This window comes from Manis javanica, chromosome 1 (assembly GCF_040802235.1).
Source record: "Manis javanica isolate MJ-LG chromosome 1, MJ_LKY, whole genome shotgun sequence".
NCBI lineage: Eukaryota > Metazoa > Chordata > Mammalia > Pholidota > Manidae > Manis > Manis javanica.
Genome location: NC_133156.1, coordinates 108186117 through 108212882, shown reverse-complemented (window position 1 = coordinate 108212882; position 26766 = coordinate 108186117). Strand labels below are relative to the sequence as shown.

The 26766-nt window shown below is 36.8% G+C and overlaps 1 protein-coding gene across 5 annotated transcripts in view; it reads right to left on the bottom strand.

Moving 5' to 3' along the window:
* Window positions 1–1735: 1735 nt before the first annotated feature.
* MIER3 (MIER family member 3) overlaps window positions 1736–26766 on the bottom strand; it is a 45618-nt gene continuing 20587 nt past the window's right edge. For 3 of the 5 annotated variants that reach the window (XM_037022324.2, XM_073236115.1, XM_073236118.1), the window contains 6 exons: window positions 26573–26724; window positions 24402–24483; window positions 22927–23021; window positions 6018–6145; window positions 5792–5934; window positions 1736–5697 (listed from right to left, as the gene is read on the bottom strand). In XM_037022324.2, the coding sequence (XP_036878219.1) occupies window positions 5240–5697; window positions 5792–5934; window positions 6018–6145; window positions 22927–23021; window positions 24402–24483; window positions 26573–26724 (1058 nt within the window). In that variant the 3' untranslated portion in view covers window positions 1736–5239. The remainder of the gene's footprint in view (window positions 5698–5791; window positions 5935–6017; window positions 6146–22926; window positions 23022–24401; window positions 24484–26572; window positions 26725–26766) is intronic. The other 2 variants (XR_005062376.2, XM_037022325.2) reach the window with 2 other exon arrangements.

The following is a 26766-nucleotide window of genomic DNA, read 5'->3' as shown; positions in this document are numbered from 1 at the left end:
ATGGACATATTAGGTGGGCTGAAGTACTTATGACTGAAGTTTTGCAATGTCAATAACATTTTTAAAATAGTTTAGAAAAAATGCATATTGTATAGAAAGAGATCAAATATGGTAAAATGTTAATTGTTCAAGCTGGCTGTTCTTTATACCATTCTTTTCATTTTTGTTTTAAATATTTTAAAAGTTGGGAAAGTCACCATAAGCTTAAGAGTAATGTAGGTCATCAAACATTTAGACAATACCTACAATGTGAAGGCTCCTTGGAGACTGAAAGAATAAAACGTGATTCTTTCTCTCATAAAATGCTCACAGTGGGAGTATAAAACTTGCATAGTATCAAGACTTAGTCTGCATCAGAGAGGTGAAGGATTTTTCTTTATAATAAAACTGGTATTTTTAAAAAGAACCTATTTTTCTTAGTTTTTTTTATTTATAAATAGCTGATTTCTGACATGCTTATGAAATGCTTATATGAATTCTAAACCAGAAAACAATTTAGTGGTAGTATTTTATTTACCTCTGTAAAAAGTCATCTCAAAATTGAGGTACACAACAGAGTATGTCTCTGAAGAGAATGTCACTAGAGAATTAAACCTAGAAAAACATGGAGCATTCCTAGCCAAGGACCACAATGCAGTGCCCCGGGCACTGTTTTGTTAGAGAACCCCTTCCGACATGGACCTGAGAGTAAGGATCACTTACCTGGAAAGGGTATGGTAAACAGTGCTATGTCTCAGGGAGTGAGTTTAAATTAAAATTAAAGTGTATATAATGAAATGCCCAATTTACAGATGTCATGAAGCCTTTGAGAAGTAGACAAGCAGCAGGTACAAAAAGCATACCAATGGAAATGATAGCCAAAATGGATAGTCTAGAAATCCCAAGAGGTGCAAATTATTCTGCTCCCACAAGGCTCTCCTCCCTCCCCAAAAGCATGGAACACCAGGTAGCTCTCAGATGGCACTTGGGCCACACTCTTGGCTGTATTCAGAACACTGGTGCTTGTCCCCACTTTGAAGACACTTACATCTATGTGTCCACTGGAGTCCTGCACATTAAAGCTCTTTGGTGTCTGTGAATGAAGGAATGTAGTTTCAGACAAGGAACCAAAGCACAGTAGTCAAGGTGTTTGCTTCCATTTTACCCTCTTATTCTTGTACAAAATCTGGACATTATGTGCAATCTGATCACTGCATACTGAGAATGGAACTACAGAGGAAGTTCTGACCAGAGCAAATGAAATATGGGAACAAACATGAAATCGGGCTAAGACGAGATCTTAAACTTCAAAAGACAGAAGCTCAGGGAAGATATTTCTGGAATCTTAACTATGTAATAATCAATAACTATGATTATTACAGATAGGAAACATTAGTTTACCATAAGCATATTCTATCAAATAATAGTATTTGATTAAATGTCAGGCATCATGTCTTCCTAAAAGACATAATTACCTAGAACAGTACTTGAAATCTAATGGACATTCAAAAAATATTTCCTGAGATAAAGTATAATCCTTACTTTGGGATGGCTAGAATTTTATTACAGATGGCAGTTTATTATAGAAGATTTGAAGAAAATTTATCTACCAACAATATTACTCAATGATCAAGTATCTTATTTAGTAGATCTAAAACCAATTTAACAGTGGTCAAATTATCTACCCATGTGTTACAACTTAAAATTCATTAAATAAAAATTGATTTGTGGCAAATACTCACACGAACCAAGGAAAAAAAAAAGATTTCCAGATTTTTATTTCTGGAACTGTACACCAGGTATTAAAGTACAACAAATACAAAATAATGCTCAAAAAAATCAGTGTTTATGTACAAATATTAAAATCAATGCAACAATAGCAACTTCCTCTTGAACATCTGATACTAAAACTTGTTCTGATTGTCACTAATTAATCTCATACGGTATTTATTTCAAACTGGGACAATCGGAATCACTGTCATCTAAGAGGAATTTTAATATCTACCATATTTAACAATAAAACTAATAGTTTCCTCCTTTTAGTGAAAAAATTAAGAACTTTTTAAAAAACATAGTAATGTCCATATTTTTATAAATTATTTCAATTCCCATTTCTAGACAATGTGCTTTGAAAACTCTGGGCAAACAATCTCCTTGGTGGTCAGGTTTATTCATTAATTACATTCAAAGTTGAAATATTCACTAGAGACTTTGGTTAAATTAAATAGATCACTATGCTCTACAAATCTGATCTCAAATATTTATGATCCTCAATTTAAGAATTAAAAAGAAAATAATTGCACAATTCTTTGACCTAATTGAATACACTTTAGTATTGTTTAAACAGTATTCTACATCCTTCAAGTAAATTCAGCAGTTGACCATGACAAGAGGAAAACTCAACATTTAAAAAGCTAGCACAAAAAAGATGAAGTACAACCAACAAAAGTAAAGTATTGCTATCATCACAGCACCAGTTACACTTCTAAATGAATCCGCTGTCCTCCTCCAACTCCCCGTACACAGAAGCTACATCAGCCAACACTGCAACTGCTCACCATGAGTTTTTGGTTTGTTCATTCAAAAATAATGCGCAGAAAGGGAAAAAAACGAAGAATTTATCACAGTTTGTTATAAGAATTGTGCTTAACACTTGATAATGAATGCATTATTGTTGCATCATATGACTGCAAATCAGTTGTTTTCATGCTCTCAAATGCAATTCTTCTAATAAACAGTAACAAATTCTGTTAAGATGCTCAAACAGAAAAAAAACCAGTAAATCCAGTATTAAAAGAAAATTCAATAAATAGTTATTTTACATGAATAAAGTCATAGTGGTACAATTTATGAATGTCACACCAAGCATGCACAAAAATGGTTATTATACATGGCAAAAGCAGTCAGAAAATACTGAATTAGATCTAAAAAGATAAGAATTAATTTACATATATATACAAAAATCTTGCAAATTATTGCCTCATTTTAACAAGGAATTAAAAGTAAACGTTACCAGCTAGTTAGCACTCTTTAAGAGGCTACAATCAGATTGGCATTAAAAATCTATTAAGCTAACTGGTATTTATTTTTCTCTCATATCAGTTTCTGGATTTTGGTCAAAAAATCTTTAAATAACTAAAGTGTCCATTCAACTTGCTGATAATCAAAATTTAGATAAGAAACACTGTTTCCATCTTATATCAAGATCCCAGCAATGCATAGATAAACTGAACAAATTACTGCATCAGCTATGGAGAATGGGCATGTTCATTTAAGTGCAACTGGTATTAGCATTCAGTCATCTTTGTGTGAATTATTTTATACAGACCAGCCACTGTAAACCCAGAGTGATAATTAAAGTTACAATGGAAGATTATGGCCAGTAACTTACTAAATTATAAAAGGTGTATTGATTTTTAACAAAAGACATAAAGTTCAAAGTTTAGCACACCACAGCATAAGAGGCTGACAACTTGGATATAAATATCTGAAAGCAACATAGAGCCCAGGCTACCCATTATTTACTGTGTGCATACAGGAATGATAGACTTCAGGTGTATAAATTAGAGACTGACTTTAAGTTATTAATTTAACTACTTTTGTCCACTGTGCTAAATTTTATAGTAAATGTGCTACTGCGTAAACACTTCAAAGCAATCTTCATCAAAACGCTGCAAAGAAAAATAAGAAAACAATCATCCAAAACTAAGGATGTCATTGCAGTTCACAGTTTGTATAATAAATACCCTCCCTTTCCATCACTACTAAGGTCACTACAACCTATCTACTCATCAGCAAACCTTGAAGCAACTTATACTTACAAATATCAGCAATGCAGCCACACATTTAAGTTTTCTGCAAAGCAAGACAACTAGTAGAAATTACAATTTTTAATTAAGATGGTGCAAAAAAAGTTCTGTATTTTAACTGAACTATAAAAGCAAAGCTTATTACATCCTAATACTATATTATATATTGTTTGAATTCACCTTTTAACTTAATGATGAATGCCCAAAGAGCAAAAATGGCCAAAGTTCATGAAAATGGCTTTTCATTAATTATGTTTGGAATAATATAAAACTGAGTTTGAGGTGCATCTGAACATCTATTACTTTTTAAAACTTAAAGTGGTATCATACCATTCTATTTCAGATAGGAACCTGCATTTTTCTTGCTACTGTTCACACTAAACAAAAAAATTTAAATATACTTCAAGGTTCTACTGCATTATATGTAAAATCTAGAAGTCCCTCCTAAATGTTAACACTTTGAACTGCAGTGCTACAAACAACTTAAGAGGTGTCCCCAAATGTAAACCATAGAGTGGCAACATCCCAGGCTTTTAGACTGTGCCCTGAAAGTCAACTGCCTCAAGATAAACTAAATTATCAGTGACCAGTATGATTTTTACAATTACAATCTTGACAACGGTGGACAAAACCCCGCTGGAATACCACATTTTCAAACACCAAAATTTTTAGCCAATTAGTGAAATTACAAAGAAATCTTCTGACAGTAAAATGACTGATTCTGTGTAAGGTAGTCCTGGTCTAGAATTTTGAAATGGGATCCAAGCAAGCGTCTTCATAGTTCGCACGCAGTTCCTCGGGCTGGCTTCCATAAAGATGGACTTGCTGTTTTGTAAACTGAAGTGCTCTAGTTGAATAACATGAGAGAAATTTCCATTTTTAAAAAATCCTTGCATGTTTGTGCAGTTTAAAGAAACCTACCCCTGCTTTTATTAATTAAGAAAATAAAACCAAAAAATGCTACATTGAGCAGGGATCAGGATCGGTACCTGTAAACATTGTTATTCCACTGCATCCATTACGGCAAAAGGAATTTACATGAAAAGAAGCCACTCCATTCAGTTCAGGACATCTGTGCTGGTTTTGAGCTGGTGGCCTCTGTCTACAGGTTTTAAAACTGGGAGTGAGGGCAGTAGGGAACAGAAAAGAATAGAAAAAGAAGGGAGTGGGGAAGAGGTATTGAGGGATGAGGAAGAGATAAGCAGAGCTTAAAGCTGCACCACAGAGTTCAATCTTAGTTCCCAACTCTGCTATCATAGTTCATTTCCACATTTATGGATTGAAAAATGAAAAATACTCTTGATAAATCAAGATATAGTTCTATATATACTGACATCACTGATGTCATAGCGAAAAAGGTTCAAACTTCCAGTGAAAGACTAAGCAAACCTGACACGTTCCTCAAGTTTACTGGTACTGCACACCCGCTGTTTCTGGGCCCTTCACTTGCGTCACTCAGAGTGAAGGGCAGCATGCTGATGCAGAGCGTGGGCACTGATGAAACCATTGGTCTCACTGGCAGAAAGACTGCCAAAGTCAGCCACAGAGACAGCCATTTTGGCACTGGTGATGTGATGTGTGTGATTTTCAAAGTCCACACCCAAATTATTTACAGAAACCTCATTCATAAAGGATTCAGGAACAGCAATGCCCATTTTTAATCTCTTTGCTGGTCTTTCTGACTCTTCACTGCACATGTTCATAGGGTTTAGCTCCGAGTGATAAAATCCAGTCTCAAATAAATTAAAACAATCACTTTCCCCATTGCTAGGCAAGGTGAGCAACTCCTCCGTTACAACAGGCACATGATTTACTTGTCCACGGGGTGCACTGCCCAGTGGAGGAAAGCCATCACCCAAACAAGTCACATCTGTGGGGTTGCAGACAGTTGCTACACTGTTGGTCAAAGCTAGAAAGAAACAGAAAATGGTTTAGGTAAGTGGTCCTACATCATGAAACAAAGAGGACACAAACTAAAGAATGCAAAAAGATGTTCACTTTACCTGTCAAGTCACTGGCAGTGAAAGAGTTAAGAATGTTCAGCTGTTGATCTGGAATAGGCTCAGGTCGGTTAGAAGTTAAGGCTGAAGAATTTACTGTCCCACCTAGAGCTTCTGTTTCATCTACCAAACGATCCATATAGTCCCTGAAAAACACACCCCAGTAACTTTATGACTGCATATCACAGTTAAAAACAAAAGTCCCTAAAGTCAAGCCCATAGTACTTACGTAACTCCAGGGTGATGGTTATATCGTTTCTTTCCAAATCTTGTCTGTTGAGCAAAGTAATCATAACGTTCAGATTTCTTCCACATATAGTAAAATGCTACACACTCAGCAACTGTTCTAGTTCTCACCTAACAAAAAAAGTTGGATTTTAAAAACAAACCAACAAAGGCAACTCACTTTTTATTAACCTTTTTTTTTTTACACCACTGAGTATTGTTTTCTATATTCCAATTATGAAATTCTGAATATTAGTGAAATGCCTTTATATTTACACTATTTGATGAGGCTACCTTCAAAATCACCAAGTTTATTTAAATCACAATATATTAATTTATAAAATAAATATATATCCAGAAACTATCTTTCACCTTTACTGAAAATCCTAAAACACTGGCATCCTTCACTGCACTGCCTCTCACTGTGATTCTGACTCCAGCAGCTGTCCTTTTTAACCCTGAGGGTTCTGTGAATGGGCTTCAGTGGGATCTCCTAATTCCCGAAGTTGCATGCAGGTACACTTTTCTGGAAAGAAGGGCTGCAGCTTCATCAGATCATCACAGCGTTCCATGATCAAAGAGAGATTAAGAACCTTTGGAAGAGGGATCAGCACTCTACTGCCTCTGAAATTAATGGTGATTTGCTACCTAAGGGCAGGATTTTTTCTCCAACACGCACTGGGTTCTTAGCTTCAACAGAGTTTGGTAAGAGTAACAACATTAATAAAAATTAGCCTCATTAACTTGGCTCCACATCTAGACTAGGCCTTCTCAAATTATATACAAGTACAGGCATGAGTTCAGATGTACAGAAAAAATTTCTGTATCCCTATCCAATAAACACTTTCTCTACTGCTTAATCTGTACCCAATAAAGCAATTTCATTATCTCTATTCTGATTAGCAAACATTATGTAACATAAGTTCATAATACAATATAAGGGGCAAACTTTTAAAACCAAGAAATAACTTATACACTTCTCATAAACATCATAACTAGAAATCTTTGCAGAGAAATATAATAGATACCTTGTATTTAAAATAATGTCTGGAAAATGAATGATTTATGGAGTAAATTGATAAATTTCATAAGTCATTACAAAACTGATGTTTTATTTGTACTTAAAAGGGCAACCTAGAATCTTTTAAAATGTTTTTATCTATTCACTAAATTATAAACACCTCTCATCTTTGAAAAAACATCAGGTTTTCATACAGAACAAAAAAGTATGGAATTATTCAACATCATATTAGAAGGTCTAGCTAATGCAATAAGGCATGAAAAAGAAATGAAAGATACACAGAGTGAAAATGAAAAAATAAGACTGTCTTTGTTCACAGATGACCTGATTATCTACAGAGAAAATCCCACAGAATCACAAAAAAAAATCCCCTCTTGGAACGAATGAGTGATTGTAGCAAGGTTGTATAATATAAAGATACACATTTACATTAGCACCCCTAAAAATGAAATACTTGGGTATAAATCTAACAAAATATGTGCAAGCCCTATATGAGGAAAAATGCAAAGCTCTGAATAAAGAAATCAAAGAAGATCTAAATAAACAGAGAGATGGTCCACATTCATAGACAGGAAGACTCATTATTGTCAAGAGGTCAGTTCTTCACAACTTGATCTACAGATTCAGTGCAATCCCAATCAAAATCTCAGCAAATTTTTTAGTAAACATTGATAAACTAATTCTAAAGTTTATAGGGAAAGGCAAAATAAATCACAAAAAAACAGAAAAGACAACACAATGTTGAAGGAGAAGAACAAAGGAGGAGGACTAACACTACCTGACGTCAAGATTTACTATAGCTGTAGTAATCAAGACAATGTGATACTGGTGAAGAAAATAGACAAAGAGACTACTGGAACAGAACTAAGAACCCAGAAATAGACCCCCAAAAATAGATCAATTAATCTTTGACTAAAGGAGTAAGGGCAATTCAATAGAGAAAGGTTGTCTTTTCAATAAATGGTACAAAGACAACAGGACATCTACATGCAAAAAGAAAAAAAGAGTATCTTATACCTTTCACAAAAATTAACTTAAAATGGAATATAGATCTAAATATAGAACACAAACCTAAAGTTCTTAAAAGATAACACAGGAGAGAAAGATTGGATAACTTTGGGGATGTAGATGACTTTTTAGATACAACACTAAAAGCACAATCTGAAAGAAAAATTGGTAAATTGGACTTCATTAAAATTAAACACTTTTACTTTGCTGATGGCACTTTTAAGGGAATGAAAAGAGAGGACACAGACTGAAAGAAAATATTTCCAAAACACTTACTGACAAAGGACTGTGATCCAACAAACACTTAAAACTCATCAGTAAGAAAACAAACCACTGGATTAAAAAAAACTGGTTAAAGACCTTAAAAGACTCCTCACCAAAGAAGATACATAGATGGAAAATAAATGTATAAAAAGATGCTCCGTATCATATGTCATCAGGGAAATGCAAATTAAAACAAGATACCACTATACTGTAACACTGACATCACCAACGGTAGCAAGGATGAAGCCACAGGAACTCTCATTCATTGCTGATAGGAATGCAAAATGGTATTATCACTTTGGAAGACAGTTTGGAAGTTCTTACAAAACCACATGTACTCTCACCACATGATCCAGCAACTGTCCTCATTGGTATTTATCAAAGGTGTTGAAAAACTTACATCTACACAAAAACTTCCATGCGGATGTTTAAGCAGCTTAATCTTAATTGTAAGAAATTGAAAGCAACAAAGATGTCCTTCAATAGGTGAATGGATAAACAAACCGCAAATCCATACAATGGAATAAAAAGAATTATGATAAAGAAAAATGAGCTATCAAGCCATGAAAAGACCTAGACATGCCTTAAATGCAAATTGCTAAATCAAAGAAGGCAATCTGAAAAAACTACATACTGTATGATTCCAACTACATGACATTCTGAAATGGCTAAAGTATAGAAACAGTAAAAAGCTAGTGATTGGGGTAGGGGAGAGGCAGAAAGGGATAAAAAGTCAGGGCACAGGGCATTTTTAGGTCAGTGAAACTATTCTGTATGATAACACACTGGTGGATATATGTCATTATATACTTGTCAAAATCCATAGAATATACAATATAAGCCTATCAATTTAAAAGAAAAAGGCATAAAATATTGATCTGTCCACTTAAATACTTTAGAATTCTATTTCCTTTAAGATGGAGAGAATAATAATAAAGCATACTTTAATGAGACTTAATTATTCTAAACTAGCAGAATATACACACACACATTTTTTTCAAAATAGACTTCATTTTTTAGAGCATACTTAGGTTCATAAAAGTGAGCACAGAGAGGATTAAAGATGGCGGCATGAGAGAACAGACTGAGGATTCCTCCTAAAACCATATACAATAAGAAAATATAGCTGCTGCAATTAATCCTGAGAGAGCAACAGGAAAGAGGACTGTACCAGACTGCATACACCTGGAGAAAAGAGCAGACCTCACAGAACAGTGTAACATACCAAAGCTGTGGCCCGGGGGGACCCAAGCACTTCCCCCACCCCAGCTCACCAGCGGGAGGAAGAGAAACAGAGCAGGGAGTGGGTGGAAGGCATGGGACTGCTGAATACCTGGCCCCGGACATCTGCTCTGGGAGCACAAACATACATTTCATGGGTCTTCATGATACTTGCGTGATTACAGGAGTGGAAAGCTAATACAGGAAGAATTCCTGGAGAGACTGAGATTCCAGCTGCTTGTGGAAAGCAGGGATCCATATCCAGCTGCTCTGGGACAAAAGTTTATACCTGTGTGCTTGGCCCACTGGTTCAGGCAGAGGAGACAGGCATAGCAGCTGGGAAGCAGGAAACAGCTCTTTCCTCCCCCAGGCACCAATACTGCTCCCCTGCGACCCCTGACATTGCTTCAGGGGCTGAACAGCTCCAGAGAGTAGAGCTTCTGGACACTAGAGGGCACCATATACAAATATGAAACATCAAAGGAACCTACTCCAGAGTAAAATTAATATAACTCCAGAGAAACATTTAAATGACATGGACCTTATGACTCTTCCTGAAAACAAGTACAAAATAAAAATTATCAACATGCTAACTGAAGTACGGATATCCAAGAACCCAGGAATGAATTCTGGTCAGAGATCCAATCATTGAAAAGCACGATGGAGGATACTAAAAGCAGTTTGGATACGGTGGAGGAGACAATAAATGAAATAGAAACTAGAGAAGAGAAATACAAAGAAGCTGAGGCACAGAGAGAGAAAAAGATATCTAAGAATGAAAGAATATTGAGAGAACTGTGTGATCAATCCAAATGGAACAATATTCGCATTGTAGGGATACCAGAAGAAGAAGAGAGAGAGAAAGGGATAGGAAGTGTCTCTGAGGAGGTAATTGCTGAAAACTTCCCCAATCTGGGGAAGGAGAGAGTCTCTCAGGCTATGGAGATCCACAGATCTCCCAACACAAGGGACCCAAGGAAGACATCACCAAGACATATAGTAATAAAATTGGCAACGATCAACGATAAGGACAGACCACTAAAAGCAGCCAGAGGGAGAAATAAGATCACATGCAAAGGAAAGCCCATCAGGCTAACATCAGACTTCTCAGCAGAAACGTTACAGTCCAGAAGGGAGTGGCATGATATATTTAATGAAGCAAAGGGCCTGGAACCAAGATTACTTTATCTGGCAAGATTATCATTTAAATTTGAAGGAGGGATTAAACAATTTCCAGATAAGCAAAGATGAGAGAATTTACCTCCCACAAACCATCTCTACAGTGTATTTTGGAGGGACTACTATAGATAGCAGTGTTCCTAAGGTTTAATAGCTGCCACCAGAGGTAATAAAACCACAGTAAAGAAAGTAGAACAGCTAATTACTAAGCAAATGCAAAATTAAATTAACTATTCCCAAAGTCAATCAAGGGAGAGACAAAGAATACAGAATATGATACCTAATGTATAAAGAATGGAGGAGGAAGAAAAAGGAGGAGAAAAAGAAAAGAACCTTTAGACTGTGTTTGTAACAGCATATTAAGTGAGTTAAGTTAGACTCTTCGACACTAAGGAAATTAACCTTGAACCTTTGGTAACAAACGAATCTAAAGCACGCAATGGCAATAAGTACATATCTATTGATAATCACCCTAAATGTAAATGGACTGAATGCACCAATCAAAAGACACAGAGTCACTGAATGGATAAAAAAACAAGACCCATCTATACGCTTCCTACAAGAGACTCACTTTAAACCCAAAGACATACATAGGCTAAAAGTGAAGGGACGGAAAAAGATATTTCACACAACTAACAGAGAGAAAAAAGCAGGAGTTGCAGTACTTGTATCAGACAAAATAGACTTCAAAACACAGAAAGTAACAAGACAAAGAACATTACATAATGATAAAGGGGTCAATCCAACAAGACGATATAACCATTATAAATATTCATACTCCCAACAGAGGAGTACCCACATATGTGAAACAAATACTAACTGAATTAAAAGGGGAAACAGAATGCAATGCATTCATTCTAGGAGACTTCAACACTCCACTCACACTGAAGGACAGATCAACCAGACAGAAGATAAGTAAGGACACAGAGGCACTGAACAACACAACAGAACAGATGGACCTAACAGACATCTGCAGAACTGTACACCCAAAAGCAACAGAATACACATTCTTCTCAAGTGCACATAGAACATTTTCAAGAATAGATCATATATGAGCCCACAAAAAGAGCCTCAGTGAATTCAAAAGGACTGAAATTGTACCAACCAGTTTCTCAGACCACAAAGTTATTAAACTAGAAATAAATTACGCAAAGAAAATGAAAAATCCCACAAACACATGAAGGCTTCACAACCTGCTCCTAAACAACCAATGGATCAATGACCAAATAAAAACAGAGATCAAGGAGGCACACGGGAAGATGGCGGCTTGAGTAGTTCAGTGGAAATCTCCTCCCAAAAACATATACATTTATAAATATACAATAAATACAACTATTCCTAAAAGAGATATGAGTGGATACAGTACAACAGGCAAGATACATCTACATCTACGAGAACTCAACATCACACGAAGGGGGTAAGACACAAGCCACGGCCAGGCAGGACCGGAACACTCCCCCACCCCAGAACCCGGCGGGAAGAAAGGAGTCGGAATGGGGAGGGAGTGAAAGCCCAGGACTGCTAAACAACCAGCTCTAGAAATCTGCACCCAGAGCACAGACACAAGGTGCACGGGGTGCTGGATATTAGAGAAATGGAAAAGCAAAACCGGTGGGCAGGTCCCTGCAACCGGTGCCCATGAGACAAAAGAAAAGCGAGTGCTTTCTGCAAGTCTTAAAGAGACAGGGACACCACAGCTGGGCAGAGTCGTCCTGGCACACTTAGCCAGCAGCTGGGAATCCCAGGGAACTTTAAGTACCCTAACCCCCTGGGCAGCATAGCAGCTCTGAAGCCCCTCATGGCACTAAGCAGCCTGCCAGTCGTTCCCCGAACTGGTATGAACCCCGACACACCAGCCCAGTAGTGGGAGAGTGGCAGAGCGGGCCAGGGGCGGCAACACCACAGGGGACCGGAAGCAACTTGTGCGAGCTCACCGCGGCAGCGACCAAGCAACCCAGGAGAGGCCTGTGCATGCCGGCGGCACTGGCACCAGAGGAGCCCAGGAGAGGTCCACACAAGCCTGCAGCTGCGGCGACCGAGCATCCCGGGAGCGGCCTGCGCAGGCCAGTGGCGGCAGTACCAGAGGAGCATGGGAGAGGCCCGCATGCACCTCTCGCAGTGCCAGAGGGAACAGCCGCGCTCCCAACAACCGAATCCCAGCCTGACGTACAGCCGCCCAGGCCAGACCCAAAGGCCGCTGCTGGCACACAGCTAACCGGCAGGAGTGCTGCTATCACAGAGGAGTGCACCTGGCATGCCTGCCACTTCCAGCAGGGCTCTGCGCTGCTCTGACGGAAACCCCACCCACAGCAGCTTAGCGGATTAATCTGGTGGCTGCTCCAGGAGTGCAGGTAACCGACACAGGCAGCAGAGAAGGGCAAGGCATCCAGCAAGCAGGAAAGGACTTTCTTCTCCCAGCTGACACACCCGCAACCTGCTTACAGCCACCGCTGTCACCATGAAAAGACAAAATATTTAGTCCAGTCCAAGATACATCAGCCAACACCTGAGAGAGGATCTGCAGAGACAGACCTAACCAGTCTCCCTGAAAAAGAATTCAAAATAAAAATCATAAACATGCTGACAGAGCTGCAGAGAAATATGCAAGAGCTAAGGGATGAAGTCCAGAGGGAGATTACAGAAGTGAAACAAACCCTAGAAGGATTTATAAGCAGAATGGATAAGATGCAAGAGGCCATTGATGGAATAGAAATCAGAGAACAGGAATGCATAGAAGCTGACGCAGAGAGAGATAAAAGGATCTCCAGGAATGAAACAATATTAAGAGAACTGTGTGACCAATCCAAAAGGAACAATATCCGCATTATAGATGTACCAGAAGAAGAAGAGAGAGAAAAAGGGATAGAAAGTGTCTCTGAAGAAATAATTGCTGAGAACTTCCCCAAACTGGGAGAGGAAATAGTTGCTCAGACTATGGAGGCACACAGAACTCCCGAGAGACAGGACCCAAAGAGGACAACACCAAGACATATAATAATTAAAATGGCTAAGATCAAGGACAAGGACAGAGTATTAAAAGCAACCACAGAGAGAAAAAAGGTCACCTACAAAGGAAAACCCATTAGGCTATCATCAGACTTGTCAACAGAAACCTTACAGGCCAGAAAAGAATGGCATGATATATTTGATGCAATGAAAAAGAAGGGCCTTGAACCAAGGATACTGTATCCAGTACGATTATCATTTAAATATGAAGTAGGGATTAAACAATTCTCAGACAAGCAAAAGTTGAGGAAATCTGCCTCCCACAAACCACCTCTACAGGGTATTTTAGAGGGACTGCTCTAGATGGGAGCACTCCTAAAAACAGCACAGAACAAAACACCCAACATATGACGAATGGAGGCGGAGGAATAAGAAGGGAGAGAAATAATCACCAGACTGCATTTATAATAGCACAATAAGTGACTTAAGTTAGACAGTAAGGTAGTAAAGAAGCTAACCTTGAACCTTTGGTAACCATGAATCTAAAGCCTGCAATGGTAATAGGTACATATCTTTCAATACTCACCTTAAATGTAAATGGACTGAATACACCAATCAAAAGACACAGAGTAATAGAATGGATAAAAAAGCAAGACCCAACTATATGCTGCTTACAGGAGACTCACCTCAAACCCAAAGACATGCACAGATTAAAAGTCAAGGGATGGAAAAAGATATTTCATGCAAACAGGGAGAAAAAAGCAGATGTTGCAATACTAGTGTCAGACAAAACATACCACAAAACAAAGAAAGTAACAAGAGATAAAGAAGGACATTACATAATGACAAAGGGCTCAGTCAAACAACAGTATATAACCATTATAAACATACATGCACCCAATACAGGAGCACCAACATATGTGAAACAAATACTAACAGAATTCAAGGAGGAAACAGAATGCAATGCATTCATTTTGGGAGACTTTAACAAACCACTCACTCCAAAGGACAGATCCATCAGACAGAAAATAAGTAAGGACACAGAGGCCCTGAACAACACACCAGAACAGATGGACCTAATAAACATCTATAGAACCCTACATCCAAAAGCAACAGGATACACATTCTTCTCAAGTGCACACGGAACATTCTCCAGAATAGACCACATACTAGGCCACAAAAAGAGACTCAGTAAATTCCAAAAAACTGAAATCCTACCAACCAACTTTTCAGATCACAAATATAAAACTAGAAATAAATTGTACAAAGAAAGCAAAAAGGCTCACAAACACATGGAGGCTTAAAAACATGCTCCTAAATAATCAATGGATCAACAACCAAATTAAAATGGAGATCAGGCAATATATGGAAACAAATGACAACAACAACACAAAGCCCCAACTTCCGTGGGACGCAGCAAAAGCAGTCTTAACAGGAAAGTATATAGCAAGCCAGGCATATATAAAGAAGGAAGAACAATCCCAAGTGAAAAGTCTAATGTCACAATTATTGAAATTGGAAAAAGAAGAACAAATGAGGCCTAAGGTCAGCAAAAGGAGGGACATAATAAAGATCAGAGAAGAAATAAATAAAATTGAGAAGAATAAAACAATAGCAAAACTCAATGAAACCAAGAGCTGGTTCTTTGAGAAAATAAACAAAATAGATAAACCCCTAGCCAGACTTACTAAGAGAAAAAAAAAGTCAACACACATCAACAGAGTCAGAAACGAGAAAGGAAAAATCACAACGGAGCCCACAGAAATACAAAGAATTATTAGAGAATTCTATGAAAACCTATATGCTAACAAGCTGGAAAACCTAGGAGAAATGGACGACTTTCTGGAAAAATACAACCTTCCAAGACTGACCCAGAACGAAACAGAAAATCTAAACAGACCAATTACCAGCAATGAAATTTAAGCAGTAATCAAAAAACTACCCAAGAACAAAACCCCTGGGCCAGACGGATATACCTCGGAATTTTATCAGACATACAGAGAAGACATAATACCCATTTTCCTTAAAGTTTTCCAAAAAATAGAAGAGGAGGGAATACTCTCAAACTCATTCTATGAAGACATCACCACCCTAATACCAAAACCAGACAAAGACCCCACCAAAAAAGAAAGCTACAGACCAATATCCCTGCTGAACATAGATGCAAAAATCCTCAACAAAATATTAGCAAACCGAATTCAAAAATACATCAAAAGGATCATATACCATCACCAAGTGGGATTCATCCCAGGGATGCAAGGATGGTACAACATTCGAAAATCCATCAACATCATCCACCATATCAACAAAAAGAAGGACAAAAACCACATCATCTCCATAGATGCTGAAAAAGCATTCAACAAAATTCAACATCCATTCATGATAAAAACTCTCAACAAAATGGGCACAGAGGGCAAGTACCTCAACATAATAAAGGCCATATATGATAAACCCACAGCTAACATCATACTGAACATCGAGAGGCTGAAAGCTTTTCCTCTGAGTTTGGGAACAAGACAGGGATACCCACTCTTCCCACTGTTATTCAACATAGTACTGGAGGTCCTAGCCATGGCAATTAGACAAAACAAAGAAATACAAGGAATCCAAATTGGTGAAGAAGAAGTCAAACTATCACTATTTGCAGATGACATGATATACATAAAAAACCCTAAATACTCCACTCCAAAACTACTAGAACTATTATCTGAATTCAGCAAAGTTGCAGGATACAAAATTAACACACAGAAATCTGTGGCTTTCCTATACACTTACAATGAACCAATAGAAAGAGAAATCAGGAAAACAATTCCATTCACAATTGCATCAAAAAGAATAAAATACCTAGGAATAAACCTAACCAAGGAAGTGAAAGACCTATACTCTGAAAACTACAAGACACTCTTAAGAGAAATTAAAGAGGACACTAACAAATGGAAACTCATCCCATGCTCCTGGCTAGGAAGGATTAATATCATCAAAATGTCCATCCTGCCCAAAGCAATATACAGATTCGATGCAATCCCTATTAAATTACCAACAGCATTATTCAATGAACTGGAACAAATAGTTCAAATATTCTTATGGAACCACCAAAGACCCTGAATAGCCAAAGCAATCCTGAGAAGGAAGAATAAAGTGGGGGGGATCTCACTCCCCAACTTCAAGCTCTACTACAAAGTCACAGTAATCAAGACAGTTTGGTACTGGTACAAGAACAGAGCCACAGACCAGTGGAATAGAATAGAGACACCAAACATTAACCCAAACATATATGGTCAATAGATATACGATAAAGGAGCCATGGACATACAATTGGGAAAAGACAGTCTCTTCAACAGATGGTGCTGGCAAAACTGGACAGCTACATGTAGGAGAATGAAACTGGATCACTGTCTAATGACATACACAAAAGTAGATTTGAAATGGATCAAAGACCTGAATCTAAGTCATGAAACCATAAAACTCTTAGAAAAAAACATAGGTAAAGATCTCACGGACATAAACATGAGTGACTTCGTCATGAACATATCTCCCCAGGCAAGGGAAACAAAAGCAAAAATGAACAGGTGGGACTATCAAGCTAAAAAGCTTCTGTACAGCAAAGGACACCATCCATCAATAGAACAAAAAGGTATCCTACAGTATGGGAGAATATATTCATAAACGACAGATCCAATAAAGGCTTGACATCCAAAATATATAAAGAGCTCACACACCTCAACAAAGAAAAAGCAAATAATCCAATTAAATAATGGGCAGAGGAGCTGAACAGACAGTTCTCTAAAGAAGAAATTCAGATGGCCAACAGACACATGAAAAGATGCTCCACGTCACTTGTTCATCAGAGAAATGCAAATTAGAACCACAATGAGATATCACCTCACACCAGTAAGGATTGCCATCATCGAAAAGACAAACATCAACAAATGTTGGCAAGGTTGTGGTGAAAGGGGAACCCTCCTACACTGCTGCTGGTGGGAATGTAAATTAGTTCAACCACTGTGGAAAGCAGTTTGGAGGTTCCTCAAAATGCTCAAAATAGAAATACCATTTGATCCAGGGATTCCACTCCTAGGAATTTACCCTAAGAATGCAGCACTCCAGTTTGAAAAAGACAGATGTACCCCTGTGTTTATCACTGCACTGTTTACAATAGCCAAGATATGGAAGCAACCTAAATGTCCATCAGTAGATGAATGGATAAAGAAGATGTGGTACATATACACAATGGAATATTACTCAGCTATAAGAAAAAAACAGATCCTACCATTTGCAACAACATGGATGGAGCTAGAAGGTATTATGTTCAGTGAAATAAGCCAGGCGGAGAAAGACAAGTACCAAATGATTTCACTCATATGTGGAGTATAAGAACAAAGGAAAACTGAAGGAACAAAACAGCAGCAGAATCACAGAACCCAAGAATGGACTAACAGTTACCAAAGGGAAAGGGACTTGGGAGGATGGGTGGGAAGGGAGGGATAAGGGCAGGGAAAAAGAAAGGGGGCATTACGATTAGCATGTATAGTGTAGGGGGGACACGGGGAGTGCTGTGCAACACAGAGAAGACAAGTAGTTATTTTACAGCATCTTACTATGCTGATGGACAGTGACTGTGAAAGGGTATGTGGGGGGCACTTGGTGAAGGGGGAAGCCTAGTAAACATAATGTTCTTCATGTAATTGTAGATTAATGATACCAAAAAAAAAACAGAGATCAAGCAATATATGGAGAAAAATAACAACAATATTTCAACACCGCAAAATCTGTGGGATGCAGCCAAGACTGTGCTAAGAGGAAAGTATATTGCAATACAGGTCTACCTCAGGAAAGAAGAACAATCCCATATAAGCAGTCTAAACTCACAATTAATGGAACTAGAAAAAGAACAACAAATGGGGCCCAAAGTCAGTAGAATGCAGGACATAATAAAGATTAGAGCAGAAATGAATAAAATAGAGAAGAATAAAACAACAGAAAGAATCAGTGAAAGCAAGAGCTGGTCCTTCGAGAAAATAAACAAAATAGATAAACCCCTAGCCACTTATCCAGAAAAAACAGAGCCTACACACATAAATGGAATCAGAAATGAGAAAGGAAAAATCACTACGGATACCACAGAAATACAAAAAATTATTAGAGAATACTATGAACAATTATATGCTAACAAACTGGATAACCTAGAAGAAATGGACAGCTTTCTAGAAATATACAACCTTCCAAGGCTGACCAAGGATGAAACAGAAAATCTGAACAGACCAATTACTAGCAACAAAATTCAACTGGTAATCAAAAACCTACCTAAGAACAAAACTCCTGGACCAGATGGCTTCACCGCTGAATTTTATCAAACATTTAGTGAAGACCTAATACCCATCCTCCTTAAAGTCTTCCAAAGAGTAGAAGAAGAGGGAATACTTCCACACTCATTTTATGAGGCCAGCATCACTCTAATACCAAAACCAGGCAAAGACACCAAAAAAAAGGAAAATTACAGACCAGTATCCCTGATGAACATAGATGCAAAAATACTCAACAAAATATTACAAACCGAATTCAAAAATACATCAGAAAGATTATCCATCATGATCAAGTAGGATTTATGCAAGGATGCAAGGATGGTAGAACATTCAAAAATCCATCAACATCATCCACCACATCAACAGAAAGGAGGACAAAAACCACATGATCATCTCCATAGATGCTGAAAAGGCATTTGATAAAATTCAACATACATTCATGATAAAAACTCTCAGCAAAATGGGTTCAGAGGGCAAGTATCGCAACATAATAAAGGTCATACATGAGAAACCCACAGCCAACATTATACTTAACAGCCAGAAGCTGAAAGCTTTTCCTTTAGGATCAGGAACAAGACAAGGATGCCCACCCACTCTCCCCACTTCTATTCAACATAGTACTGGAAGTCCTAGCCATGGCAATCAGACAACACAAAGAAATAAAAGGCATCCAGATTGGCAAGGAAGAAGTTAAACTATCCCTGTTTGCAGATGACATGATATTGTACATAAAAAACCCTAACAAATCCACTCCAAAACTACTAGATCTAATATCTGAATTCAGCAAAGTTGCAGGATACAAAATTAATATCCAGAAATCTGTGGCATTCCTATACACTAACAATGAACTAGCAGAGAGAGAAATCAGGGAAACAATTCCATTCACTATTGCATCAAAAGGAATAAAACAACTAGGAATAAATCTAACCAAGGAAGTGAAAGACCTATACTCTGAAAACTACAAGACACTCATGGGAGAAATTAAAGAAGATACCAATAAATGGAAATACATCCCATGCTCATGGATAGGAAGAATTAATATTGTCAAAATGGCCATGCTGCCTAAAGCAATCTGTAGATTCAATGCAATTCCTATCAAAATACCAACAGCATTCTTTAATGAACTAGAGAAAATTATTCTGAAATTCATATGGAACCACAAAAGCCCCTGAATAGCCAAAGCAATCCTGAGAAGGAAGAATAAAGCAGGGGGAATTACACTCTCCAACTTCAAGCTCTACTACAAAGCCACAGTAATCAAGACAGTTTGGTACTGGCACAAGAACACACGCATAGACCAATGGAACAGACTAGAGAGCCCTGATAGAAACCCAACCATATATGGTCAATTAATATATGATAAAGGAGCCATGGACATACACTGGGGAAATAACAGCCTCTTCAACAGCTGTTGTTGGCAAAACTGGACAGCTACATGCAAGAGAATGAAACTGGATTATTGTTTAACCCCATACACAAAAGTAAACTCATAATGGATCAAAGACCTGAATGTAAGTCATGAAACCATAAAACTCTTAGATGACAACATAGGCAAACATCTCCTGAATATAAGCATGAGCAACTTCTTCCTGAACGCATCTCCTCAAGCAAGGGAAACAAAAGCAAAAGTGAACTCATGGGACTACATCAAACTAAAAGTTTTTGTATGGCAAAGGACATCATCTACAGAACAAAAGGCATCCTACAGTATGGGAGAATATATTTGTAAATGATATATCTGACAAGGGGTTAACATCCAAAATATATAAAGAACTTACACACCTCAACACCCAAAAAGCAAATAACCCAATTAACAAATAGGCAGAGGATATGAAGAGACAGTTCTCCATAGAAGAAATTCAGATGGCCAAAGACATATGAAGAGATGCTCTACATCACTAATCATCAGGGAAATGAAAACTAAAACCAAAATGAGACATCACCTCACACCAGTAAGGATGGCCAGCGTCACAAAGACTAAGAACACCAAATGCTGGCAAGGATGCAGAGAAAGTGGAACCCTCCTACATGCTGGTGGGAATGTAAGCTAGTTCAACCATTGTGGAAAGCATTATGGTGGTTCCTCAAAAAACTAAAAATAGAAATAACCATTTGACCCTGGAATCCCACTCTGTGGAATCTACCCAAAGAATACAACTTCTCAGATTCAAAAAGACATATGCACCCCTATGTTTATCGCAGCACTTTTTACAATAGCCAAGATATGGAAGCAACTTAAGTGTCCATCTGTAGATGAATGGATAAAGATGTGGTACATATATACAATGGAATACTATTCAGCCATAAGAAAGAAACAAATCCTACCATTTGCAACAACATGGATGGAGCTGGAGGATATTTTGCTCAGTGAAATAAGCCAGGCAGAGAAAGACAAATGTTAAATGATTTCTCTCATTTGTGGAGTATTACAATGAAGCAAAACTGATGGAACAAAATGGCAGCAGACTCAGAGACTCCAAGAAGGAACTAGTGGTTACCAAAGGGGAGGAGTGTGGGATGGCAGGTGAGGAGGGAGGGAGAAGGGGATTGAGGGGTACTATGTTTAGTACACATGGTGTGGGGGACCACGGGGAGAACAGTGTATCACAGAGAAAGGACATAGTGAATCTCTGGCATCTTGCTGCCCTGATGGACAGTGACTGTCTTGGGGTATGGGTGGGGACTTGATAATATGGGTAAATGTAGTGACCACATTGTTTTTTCATGTGAAACCTTCATAAGAGTGTATATCAATCATACTTAATAAAAAAATTTTTTTTAAAAAGTGGGCAGAAAGTACAGAGTTCCCTCCCATATACTTTCTGCTTCCAAACATGCATAATCTCCCCCACCATCAACATACCCCACCAGAGTGGTACATTTTTTACAATTGATGATTCTACCTTGAAGCATCTTTCTCATCCAAAGTCCATCACTTACATTCCAAGTATGGTACGTTCTCTGGATTTTGGCAAATAATGACATATATCTACCATTAGGGTATCACACAGAATAGTTTCACTGCCTAAAAATGCTCTGCGATCATCCTCTTCATCCTTTCCCGCTCTTAAACCCATGGAATGACTCCCTGATTTTTTGAAAGTCTTCACTGTTTTACCTTTTCCAGAATGTCATATAGTTGAAATCATATAGTAAGGAGCCTTTTCAGATTGGCTTTTTTAAGAATACCCATTTAAGTTTCCTCCACGTCTTTCTTGTGGCTTGATAGTTCATTTCTTTTTAGTGCTGAATAATATTACATTGTATGGCTGGGTCACTATTCATCCATGCACCTCAAAGGACATCTTACTTGCTTCTAAGTTTTGACAATGATGATTAAAGATGCTATAAACATCTGTGTGGAGGTTTTGTGTGGACATAAATTTTCAACTCGTTTGGGTGAACAACAGTGATTGCTGGATCATACAGTAAGGGTACGAACAGTTTCACAAGAAACAGCCAAACTGTCTTTCAAAGTGATTAGACCATTTTGCATTCACACAAGCAATGAATGAGGGTTCCTACTGCTCCACATCCTCATGAGCATTTGATGTTGTTAAAATATTTTTAGTTGCTTTTAGTAATCGGTGTTTCTTCTTTCAACAACTGCAGTTCTCACTGCTAAAGAGAAACTTAGTTTTGAGGCCACAAACCTGACTACCTTAGAAAGAAATGAAAGCCAAGAAAAAGGTAGAAGAGTAAGACTTCCTGAAAAATACAGTAAATCCATTTTTTATTAGTAGAGTATTATTGCTGCATATGTCAAAAGATATGTGAATATACTATTAGTCAACCCATGAACAGCCTGTGCCATCTACAAGTAAATCTCATCAAGTTTAGAGCAATACTAGAAATATTAGGGGAACATTAACAAATCGTTGCTTTTTTTCTACTCGAGTGACCTGAAACTCAGCTGTTTATATTCATTGTAATTACTAAGCAATTTTTCTGTACTAATTTGTCTAATTTACCTTATTTTTCTGTATAAGATGAAAATCTTTTCCAAAAAGCATGAGTGCATGTTCAAAGCTCCGGCACTCTTCTTCCGTCCATGCAGTCATTCCTTCTGAAGAAATTTTAAAACAAGATTCATTGGCTTCAACAAAACTTTTTCATATGAATTCCTGATTTACTTTCAGTATGTTTTCCTTATGTAAGGCCATAAACACACACTCTCTTACACATACACACACACACACACACACTATGAAGGAGATTTCAGTTAGGATTACCAAAAATATGTATACTATAAGTCTTATCAAATAATCTAGAATACAAAAATACAAACACTGGGTTTTTTCCTCTGCATAGTGAGATAAAAATGTAATGTTTTTCTATAATTTATGCTCATTACTTTTCTTTTTAAAACAATGAGTGTATTTTTTTAATTAGGAAAAAAAGGTTATTTCCTTTAAAAAAAAAAGTCTTATTTTAGTCTTACATCAAAACTGTAGGTGCTTTAGAGACTATAAATAATCAATACACATTTACTTAAAGTTCAACTGCAAAGGGCTATACTCTGGAAATAAAAAGGAAATAAGAAACGATCATGTTCTCAAAAGACTAACTTTTCTGCAAATTAAATTTTAGTGAACTCCATCTACTTGGGGCAAAGGAGACTTGAAATGCCTCACTCAATGACACTGGGGACCAGGTCCAAAAGCCATTAATACTAGTCCACCACAAATGTGAAAAACAGTTTGAACTAAGGAAGAAACCAGTATTTAGTCTTTGAGAGTTATGAAAGCATAAATAACTTTTTTCAAAGAAGCTTTTCAACAGACTAGCTCAATATTTCAATAGACAATCTCAACCTACAAATTTGAACGTACTGTTTTCAGCTTTCATATTTTTCCAGCCATTTATGTACTAAGATTTATTTCATTCTACACATAATGAAAGCTATGATGCATGCAATTCATTTATATAATGACAAAATACTGAAATTAAATTTAGCCATTTTCCTTTACACACACAAAACAAAACCTAAACTATTATAAAAATGTTATTACATGATTACTAAAACTACACTTCTTACAATAAATTCAATGGACATCATACACGTTTCTTTTTTAATATTTAATCTCCTTTAATCTTACTCTGTTTTTTTAAAAGAAAAAACAACTTTTTTTTGTTAATGAAATCATAAAATCATTCTTTTTAATTACTTTGGATATATTGTCATCTCTGGGGTCTGCTTTGTTCTTTAACTATTTCTTCAAGAAAGTGGAGGTGACAGGGGGATAACTAATTTGTATTTGAACAATCTCTGGCACGTCTAAAAATAGAGGGCAAGAAAAGGAAAAAATTATTTGCTATGAAGATAAACAAAGATCTTACAAAAGTGTTTATAAGATTGTTCCATCCTTTATGATACTTTGCTTATTCTGATCCCCAATTGACCATTCCCTGTCATTTCCCTCTCTTGATTCCAAGTGTTTCTTACCTTGAGATGCTTTTCCATTGCAGCAGTACCTTTCAATTGCTTCCTTTATATTATGGTTACACTTGAGAAGTTCATATAATGCCTAGGAGAGAGGGAAAAAAAATCTATTCAATAAAAATTACCAGAAGTTTAAAATGAATAGCATTAAAAACAAAGAACAAAACAAAACAAAAAACAGGTATATAATAAGACTCCTGACAAATACTAGCTGAAATGCTAATTTAAGGATATCTGAGGGTATGTTTGTCCAGACATTTAACCTATGTAACTTTCCTGCAGATTGACTGTGGTATCCCATGAGTTGGTTCACTCTCACTCCACCTCTCAGAAGTCATCTACTAGTATCATTCTTTACTTTTTTTTTTTTTTTTAATTGTTAGGCCTTCTGAGTTCAGGGAATTCCTCAACTTTAGGTGATTTTTTTCTAGTTGGGAAAAATTAAAACTATGGCCCAATCTCTTGATATCACCTACTGCCTGTCTTTCAGAGTTTTAATAAAAGGGGAGAACAGCAGACATGGAGTAGAACTATGTGTACTTTAATGCCTGGGTTTTACAATGGTTTCAGTTATTTTCGTCGACTATGAAAGGTGTCATTTTTTTTCATTACTTTTTCTTCCTATTAAATCTGCACTACATAGCAGCAGACAGAATTCAATTAAAAGTTCAATAATAATCCACTTTTCCACATAAGTTTCAAGAAAGGCAAAGATGGCTCAATATTAGTAAATGTATAAATACATCAACAGGTAAATGATCTGTACATTGATAACCAATCATTAAAAAATCTGAACAGCTACTAAAAAAGCATCTGATAAATCAGTATCCATTTCTAATTTTAAAAGGACAAAAAACTGTAATAGTTATAGGTAGATGATTACTACCTTACTATAATAAAGACAGCCTATATCAAACCAAGGGCAGGTATTATTCTAAATGTGAAAAACTTAAGATGTATTACCTTATGTCAAAGGCAGCTGATTTGATTACCTCAAATCACTATCAGTACTAAATATCTCTGAAAGTTATGGCTAATGCAATTAAGACATGTAAGAAACATAACAGTGGTACACAAGGAACAAAAGTATATTCAATAATGACTTTAAGACTAAAAACCTAAGAGAAACAAATGAAAAATCTTTACATTAGTTTCAATAGCTTGAGAAAAAATAAATTTAAAAATTGTTATTTCCCTATATCAACAATATACAATTACAAATATTATAGCAATCCCATTTATAAAAGTATTTAACACACACACATATTTAAAAGATATTGAGGAATTAAGCTAATTAGATGTAGTACTCAAACAAAAACAGTTGAGTGATTATTAGTCAAGTACTCCATTTGGAGTCAGAAGATGTTCTCAAAGTAGAAGGCTTAATGTTTTAAAGGTACTGATTCTCCCAAAATTACTTTGTAATTTTAGTGGAATATCAGTATAAAAATCCAATGGGGTTCTGTTCTTACAGCTGACAAAGCTACTTTGAAGTTCTACTAGTATGACTTCTCTCTGTTATGTGGGAATACAAGTTTGAGTTCACCTATCTCTGGATACTCATTAGTCAGGATCACCCAGGCTGGTAATACAGACTGAAAATGTATAATGAGAGGGGCAAAATTATGTCAGAGGACAAAACGAGGAGCATTGAAAAAACCCTCAATAGGCAATACTCCGACCCCCTTCCCACAATCAGGAGTGTTCTACATCTACAGGTACATAGTGCTTAACAAATTCTCCTAAAGCAAATTTATATAATCTTACTAGACATTATCTTTAAATCACTTCCTGAATAAAGTTCAAGATTAACCCCAAAAATACGTTTATCATAAAATCTAAAAGTCCAACCATTGAAAATGTTTAAATAAGTGACATTACAACTATAGGATGGAATATAGTCATCAGGAATGAGATATTAAAGAATTCTCAGTGTCAAGGGAAAATAAGATGTGATTCAAAGTAAAATACGTGTATAAGCATAGAAATAAAGACCAGAAGAAAGGCATGAAACAACAGAGTGGTTATTGCTAGGTCTCAGGATTTTTTTTTTTAACTAGTTTTAAAAGTCTATCAAAGATCCAGTTTACATGTAAGAAATGTTTGAATTAAATATAAGAAATCCAATAAGATACTACTGGTTAGCTGCTATTTCAACAGAAGTTGAAGTATACCTGTTCATTGTCTCTTGGGTGTGTTCCTGAAGAAATCCTATCCATTACTTTTCCATTTCCAGTTCTTAATGAGGTCTCAACAAGGTACTCCTTGACTTTGCTCTCCAAAACCACATCCGGACGCCAAAGTAACTGGTCTTCATTTTCAGACACTGATTAAAAAAGCCCCATTAACACATTAAAAATAGTGAACA